The 8,107-nt window shown below is 38.1% G+C and overlaps 1 protein-coding gene and 1 long non-coding RNA gene across 2 annotated transcripts; one reads left to right on the forward strand and one right to left on the reverse strand.

Moving 5' to 3' along the window:
• Nucleotides 1–841: 841 nt before the first annotated feature.
• LOC144641158 (sodium-coupled monocarboxylate transporter 1-like) lies at nt 842–5,216 on the reverse strand (the record flags this gene model as incomplete). Its single annotated transcript, XM_078500202.1, has 4 exons — nt 4,618–5,216; nt 1,329–1,394; nt 1,026–1,077; nt 842–909 (listed from the first exon to the last, which is right to left on the reverse strand). Coding segments are annotated over exons 1-4 (516 nt in total), but the record flags the coding sequence as incomplete, so codon positions are not given.
• A 1,197-nt stretch (nt 5,217–6,413) lies between these two features.
• On the forward strand, nt 6,414–7,210 carry LOC144641157 (uncharacterized). The gene is made up of 2 exons (XR_013568509.1): nt 6,414–6,678; nt 7,054–7,210. It is a non-coding gene; the product is annotated as an uncharacterized LOC144641157 (long non-coding RNA).
• The last annotated feature ends 897 nt before the right edge of the window (nt 7,211–8,107 follow it).

The following is an 8,107-nucleotide window of genomic DNA, read 5'->3' on the forward strand; positions in this document are numbered from 1 at the left end:
AAAAATCCGAGACGTGATTCGAAACCATGCCCTTTGAGAGCTGGTGTAAATGCTCTTATCCACTTCAAGCTGGTTGATTGCGAATTCTATTTTTATTATATACATAAAAGAAACAGATTTTTCCTGCTAAATCGTCTACTGCGCTTGCAAACGAAGTATCCGTGATCATTTCGGTTACTATAACGTTGTCCTTTACCAAAATTACCAAATTAAACCTAACGTGCCTATGTCCACGAGTTAAAAATGGCAATCGGAAGTGTGAAAGCAGTTGACTACTTTATATCCGGTCGTGGCTATCTTATTCAGTTTCCAGACTGCCGCAGACGGTTTGTAAAGTAAGACCGTCTCGTACACTTCCGGTTTTAAACGGCAAGTTTGTGAATTCGGGAGCAAGCTTAAAATAACAAAAAAGTAATCATGCAGAGAAGATTTAAGATTAGCCTTGTCTAATCTAGCTTATGGTGTCTGATTTGCAACTAATCTCGGTCAATAGTCTAGGCCCTTAAAGCAGTTTTCAATTGAGTGTCGGGAAACCAACAGCAAAGTACTAATTAATTACTCTGGCCAATGACAATAATCCAGTGAACCAATCAAAACTCGAAGCAAATACATGTCGGGAAAACGTGCGCGAGTGAGTCACGATTGGTTTTGGTTTTAGTTCGGATTGGCTAAGAAAGTGGCGCGAGATTTTTAAACCAATCACTGAGCGTAGTAATGCAAAACAAAGCAAACACAAATTACTTTCGACACTTATGTGAAAACCCCTCTTTAATATCGTAAAAAATGTTGTTGTTTGTTTCAAGTAAATTAGGAAAAACTGGGAAACATTAAACAAACTTACCATCGCGGAATAAAGGGTGCATGCAATTCCAGTGGATACAATACCGACTGCCAACGGAACACCAGCAACTGAGGAATAACAACGGTGTAATAAAATCAGGAGAAGGAATGGGAACACGCCACGTTTTAAATAAATCAAGTGGCAAGCAAAAAGAAGTTTGTTCCAAGGCTAGTTTATATCTTACCCGTATTGATGGCATGTGATGGGATGTAAAGGACAAGGCATAGGTATAGAGTCTAAAAGAAAATAAAAAAAATAATTTCGACGTAAAAAGGTCTTTTCTTGCAACAGTACTAGTCATCAGAAGACGGTGTTCATTTATTGTTTTACTCACTGTCGAATACTCAAGCGTTCAATTGCAATTACTGCATGTTTCAACTGCACAGCAGTATGCTCTATCAGCTCGAGCTCGATTAAATGTGGTCAGAGGGTAGTTCAAATTCGACGTTCATTACAAGATAAACTCAATATCAACTCATGTACTTACGTAGGTTACAGTGTAGAGAATTGCTCCAATATATCGGACACCAACGGAAAACCGCGCCTCCAGATACTATAAACAAAAACAAATTAAAAGTTTACAGTTAAGTTTGCTAGTTTTTGTATAAAGCCGACATTTAGCGGTTATTCTTCGGTTTCCGTAGCAAAAAGCCTGTAGTAGCATTACTACCCCTTCCCCCAGCATTTGGTCAGGTTCTGCCCCTGGGTAGCCTTAAAATTTCACCCGCACCAACAGCATTGCTATTTCCCCTGGGGTCCCCTCCCCCAGCATTAGGTGAGGTTTCCCATGGGTAGCCCTAACATTTCGCCGGTACCAATAGTAACATTTCTATTTCCCCTGGGATCCCCTCTCCCCCGCAATTGGTCAAGTTGCCGCTGGGTTACCCTAACATTTCGCCGGTACCAATTTATACTTTTGCAACTAAAGAACATGAAAAAGAACAGTGGCCTGTTCTCATTAGAAGTACTGAGCCGTCAGCAATAATTTAATCACGCCTCCCACAGCGGGAAAAAAGATTATCATTATGAAATAAAGCTCAGTCCGGATTTCTAAAATCGACCGCAGCAAAAATGCAAAGTAAGCACGACGGAAATTGCCTTGCTACGCCCTATGGACAGCAGAAAAGGATGTTTAAATGTCAAAAATGCTAAATATAGCTGATGATGCAATTTGGAATTTATAGAAATACAGAAGAGAAAATATCAGGGGCACCCAACGAGATCATTTTACGATACGTGTCAGAACGCCGTGAAGACTTTTTTTTAACGTATCTGTTCGGATACGCTTAAGCTGAACTTTTAAACTTCAGAAAAATTTTGGAAACGAAATATATTACCCGAATCTACGAACCGCTGTTGCCTTTTCGAAAATCGCAGCTGGCCTTACCGCATTGAAAACTGTGCGCGTGGTTACTCATGTACGGTTGGTCAGGAAATATGTCTGCCGTAATCTATTCTAATCTTAACTCAACTTTGATCATCCCGGATTTCAAGTTACAATTTCCTTTTCGTTTATTCTGTCGTTTTATATAAAAAATATTTTAAGACCTTCATTCGATCGAATTCGAATTGAAGGTCTAAGGCTTGGAGGGCAAGTCAGTCAAGTGGCATTTTAAAAAGTTATTTCCTTAAAATTTGAGCTGAGATAGGAGTGATGTATAGGAAGGGATCATCTTGTAATGGACGGAAGTTACGTTATCGAAAAGGAAAAGAAAGGTCGAAACTCAAGTTCGTACCGAACTTTCTTTTATTGCATCAAAAAAACTTCTTTGGTGGAAAAGGAGAAAAATATGATTTAAAAATATGTTCTAGGAAAAATAAATATTTTTTGCGCGGGAATATTGTACGATCCCTTGCATACATCCAAAAAAAAAAAACAACCATGTGCTCGGCTATTGAAAGAAAAGTGATATTAGAATAAATCAAATATCAGCGGTCCGATACCGAGTGTTACGTGATCGATATGACATCCTAAAGCTCTGAGAAAAACAATTTGGACAGTTACGTTCGTTTACCTTGGCTTTGAACGACTGATTGCATCGTAACTTTATTTATAACCGCTCTATAAGATGTTATCCATAGAAAAATTTATTACGTGCATGCATTTCATCAATAAATGTCTTTTGGTGTGTAAGTAGTCCATAAGAGCAAAAGATATTGCAATTAAATAACAAAAGAAACTCCTGCTTTACTGACGTATTCTCGATTATGCTAGTAAAACTGGCATTTAATGCTACTAGAAATTCTCACATAAAGCCAAAAAAATGCTAAAATAATGCCTGATTTCTTTAAAAAATGCCACTTGAATTCCAAAGAATGCTTTGTTTTATTTCAAATGAAACGTACGAACTCTTACATTATATGCTCATATCAACAACAGGTGATACTTAATAATTGTTTGTTTATAAAAATAAAAAAAAATAAAAAAATAATTTAAATTTTTTTTAAAAAAAAAAAAATTAAAAAACACACGCAAGTAACACAACACAAGTTCACAAGTAACACAACGCACAAACAGTCGAAACAGACAGAAAAATTGTGAAACTTTAGGATTATTTATTCTTCTGAGTTCTGAGTGCTGAAATCTGGATCACAGTCATGAAAAATGATAGAAAATGCTAGCAATTCTTTTTCAAGAAAAAACGAAAAAAAATGCTCGTTTTCCCAAAAAATGCCGAAAAAAATGCTAGCATAATCGAGAAAGGCCTAGCCGCAACATCGTTTACGGCTTATACATGACCTCTGGACTTAATTACGTAAAACTGGACAAACAAACAAATAGTAAATATATTTCACAAAATAAAGGGCATGCATATCTTCTTAATCCTTCTAGATCGATCTAGAGCCAGGATTTCGATTTTATTTCGAGTGAGGATTTTAGGGAGAAGCTCAGTAGCGCGACTGCCCTTTGGACTTTCTCGTCCCGATCGAGACAATGAAACGTACAAAGCCGAAGCAAGTCAATGAAGCCGTTGGAAAAAAATAGAAGGGCCTGTAAAGTTACTGATTTCGTAAGAAAAAGAAAGAAAGAAAATGAAACGCCCACAACAAGGGGTATTTTCAGTTGGTCACCCATCCAAGTACTAATCCCCCCCCAACAGGCGATCGGAAAAGAACCGTTGCTTTTCTTGTGGTATCAGAAAGAGCGCGTAAATCAGCTAATAAAAGTTAAGTCCAGTTTTAGCAAGAAAGTGCCAAATTGTCCAAAAGATCCATTTAAACCAGGAATTTATTTTTCTCTAGTTGCATAACTCTTATAACCCTGAAGTCTGAAGTCTGAAGTCTGAAGTCCGAAGTCCGAAGTCTGAAGTCTGAAGTCTGAAGTCTGAAGTATTAAGTTTGAAGTCTGAAATGTGATGTCCCTCCTCGGCTTTCGTAATGTACAGACATTGTACAAATGTTTTTTTGGATTTTCTTCAGATAAAGAAGTGATTGATTTAGAACATTAAAAAAAAGTGCAGAGCGAAATTCACTGACAGCCGTTGCTAAATTTTCCGACAGCCCAGAGCCCCAAGCCCCGAGCCCCGAGCCCCGAGCCCAGAGCCTTGAGCCTGGATTATTCGCGAAATCAACAACAACAACAACAACAACACACTTTATTTGCATTCCCAATTACAAATGGTATTGCAAAAGTATAGGAAAATAATGATAATAATAATAATACGAATTACATCTAAAGATATGTAAGGGCAAGTAATAGGATCAACTAATTGACAATTGTTGCGAAATCAAAACAAACATTTTAGACGAAAACCAAACGAACTTTATAAACTTACCTCGTTTACCGAAGTAACCTTTGCTCGATGAAACATCGGAATAAATACAACATGTACCACAGCTGCTACAATCCAATAGGAGAATAGGGCAAGAATAGTGTATTGCACCCCATAAGTGAACACCTCAGCTGTCGAGCCAAGCAAAAGGACCGACGAAAAATAACTAGCGACAAGTGACAGAGCCACGAGCCAGCTCCTCTGGTTTTTGTCGGCCAGTAGAAATTCTGTTGTAGTTTTTTGTCTTCCTCCTTGAAAGGCAAAATAGAATCCAACGGCAATTGGAATTAAAAGAGATATAACGAAGACCGCGTAATCCTCGGCGTATTTCATGGTTGTAAGAGATGCAAATGTATTTCTTGTTTATCGGAACGAATTCAAGACGAACATCAAGTAGTTTGACCTTGGTGTGCAACCATCCGCAGCTTATTATAAAGCCGCGTCTGCAAGTGGTGTGATACGGGAAATTATTGCACGGCAGATCCGATCCGCACTGCTTGTAAACTGGAAAAACGTGAAGTAACTCCAAATTCCTTTTTAAGTGACCAAGCGCACACACTTACAATTAGCCAAAACATTAAAAGAAAAAAACGTCATTTCGTTCACAGCGGGAAAAACACCGGAATTTGATACAGGGCTAAATTTTTCTAGAACAATAGATATTAACATGTCAGGGCTTGTCTGTCAAAACAATGCTGTTGATGCGATTTTTTGTGTGTATGTCAATACCTCACCAGTTTATCCAAGGTTAAAGTTTCTTTCTATTGTTTTTAAACATGTGTGATTGTAAACCTGCCTGGCTAGAGGCCAGCATTGAGTTTTCAGACGTTCCAAAATAGTTCACACCTTACTCGCGCCGGATGTGATGTACATGATAAATTCGCCCTTTGTAATTTGACAATCACGCGATCCATGTACAATGCCGTGAATGATCAGCACTTTCGACCACTTTCAACTTCAGGCCAATTTCACTAGAAATTAGGAGAATACTAAGCAAGATTTCAGCAAAACCACTTAAAAAAGTTATTTTTTCCTTTCTAGAGACGAAGCAAGTTGAGATCAGTCTGATAACTTTTATAGAGGCTTCGGTTCGAAACCCCCATCTTGAATATCTTAATTGACTCTAAAGTGAGAACCGGTCGAGCACTTTCTAAAGTGTATGCAAAATTTTCTTGTGTTAAGGTCATCGCCCTTGATTTTCATGTGGCTGTCACTTCCGAATAATGCGGTAAACTGCGAAAGTGTACGGATTGCGCAAATCTTGACAAAACAAAAAACACTTAAAATTTAATTCGTCTCAAAATTCACCGATCTTGACCTTTGCGCTTTTAATTTTTTTATTACTTCTCTGATGTTTTCTATCCTTAAACTATCTTGTCGTTGAAGATTTCTTCTGTTTTAATGCAGTTTTGTTTCCCAAATAAACGACTTAAAATATCGTCATGCCCTTAACTCGCCTTCAGCTAATTGCCTCAGCTTTCCGGCTGAAATTTCATTAACGTTTCGATTGGATGGTATTGTTACAGCAGACTCTTGAGCTCCCACTGCGCTTGTGCGGGCGTAGTCTAAGTGACGAGAGGCGGATATTTGTAAAGGTCTGTAAAAGTCACGAGCTTGGCTCACTCCCTTATTTACCAGTTTAAATGCGTGCCACGAACCTCGAAGTAGTGATCAATACCCAACAGTCGTCTAATACACTGGGCACGTTTACAATAGCCCTTTTTACAGTTCCCGGCGCCATATTGGAATAGTAACCGCGCAGACATGATAGCGAGGCTACCGGTGACCCGTGGCTGAGCGTGAAGAGAGATTACAGTGAGGATTCGGCAATTAGCCCGTGTTTTTTCGCGTTTTTCGGAACATAAGCGAAAGTTTTGATTCTAATAATACTCCTGCGTCATCTTCTAAGATGAATGGAAAATATTGGGCCGCTTTTGGCTGTAAAAAAGGCTAGTAAGCTTCTCAGGGGCTATCAGTTGTTTTCGCTGCGTAACAAAACACAAGGAGATCCAGTGAAGAAATCGCATCCATGGTGTAATCTGATAAGACGCCAGCATGAGCATGGTGAGGACAATTTTCTTCGTCTTTAAAGCAATTTTTCTTTGTACTAATCATTACTAAAAAGGAAATATACACAGCTCTCCTGAGCAAGTCGTTGGGATCAGAAAGAAAGGTTTTTAACATGCAATGTTTACAAAACTTTTGTTTACTTGCTCTTAATCACTGAAGTTGATGTTTAATAATACTTTACATTACACAATGCCCAATTCTTGAAAGTTTTCAGTAAAATAGTTATCCCAAATCAGGAATTATTCTCAATTTTGCAGACTTCTTTTTTATTTTATTTCTGAGTGTGGTAGTTTATTTTATATTGGTTAGAGCTGCTTTTAGGTGAAGTTATAAGCTTGGTTTAAATAAAGTTTTAATATTATCTCATAGGTAAAGAGAAATCCCAGCAACATAGATTGTGAAACATTCTAAAAGGAGTCTGCCAGTTGAAAGAAGCTCAGAAAATCATCTATTCAAGTCAAGAAATGGAAAATAACACAAGCAGAGGGCAATTTTTTAAGAATAAAAAATGTTTTCATAGTTGAAATGACTGTATCAGCTACTAAGTTTTGAAATAAATCATTTGCAGTGTTGAATCAAGGTGTTTCAAAAAGCCATTTAACAGTTCCTGTTACTATAAAAAAGTATTACCAACCCAAACACTATGGTAAGGATTATTTTTATGAGATACACAAAATGTGGACCATGTATAACTGGCAATAATGCTTGCAAGTCTAAAGTTATATTTACAAAAATTGCCTGAGGGAATGATAAAATCATTGCTATACTTTACATGTCCAGGGACAACTATATTTGTTCTTTGTCCTTGCCTTATTCTGGCCTTAAAGGAATTTTATTGTCTATTTTGGAGTTTTTTTTGGAGTTTTTTTGTCTATTTTTTGTCTATTTTGCTTTTTCAAATTTTTTTTAACACCACATTCTCAGACAAAACAAATTCCACCCCTACACATTGACCTGGTGTGGGAGACGTGGTGGCTAATGGTTAACGCACTCGACTCCCAGTCGAACGGCCCGGGTTCGAGTCCTGGTGGGGGAGCTGCGTTGTGTTCTTAGCCAAGACACTTTACTCTCAGTGCCTCTCTCCACCCAGGTGTATAAATGGGTACCAGCGAATTTACTGCTGGGAGATAATCCCTGCGATGGACTGGCACTCCATCCAGGGGGGAGTAGCAATACTCCTAGTCGCTTAATGCTACGGAAACCGGGATAAGCTCCGGCTGTATGAGCGGCACTTGGCTCGGACACAGACTTTACCTTACCTTTTACAGATTGACCTGGAGGTTACAACAAGAGAAATTCCTCTTCCTCATTGATGGTAGAATTTCATATGGACACCGAACTACAGCTAATCTAGCAGAGTTCCATCCAGCTTCATGATGAAGATTTTATTTTTTATTTTCTTTACTGTCTTATTTAAACAATA

Source organism: Oculina patagonica, unplaced genomic scaffold (genome assembly GCF_052425735.1).
Source record: "Oculina patagonica isolate OP01 unplaced genomic scaffold, crgOcupat unplaced711, whole genome shotgun sequence".
Classification (NCBI taxonomy): domain Eukaryota; kingdom Metazoa; phylum Cnidaria; class Anthozoa; order Scleractinia; family Oculinidae; genus Oculina; species Oculina patagonica.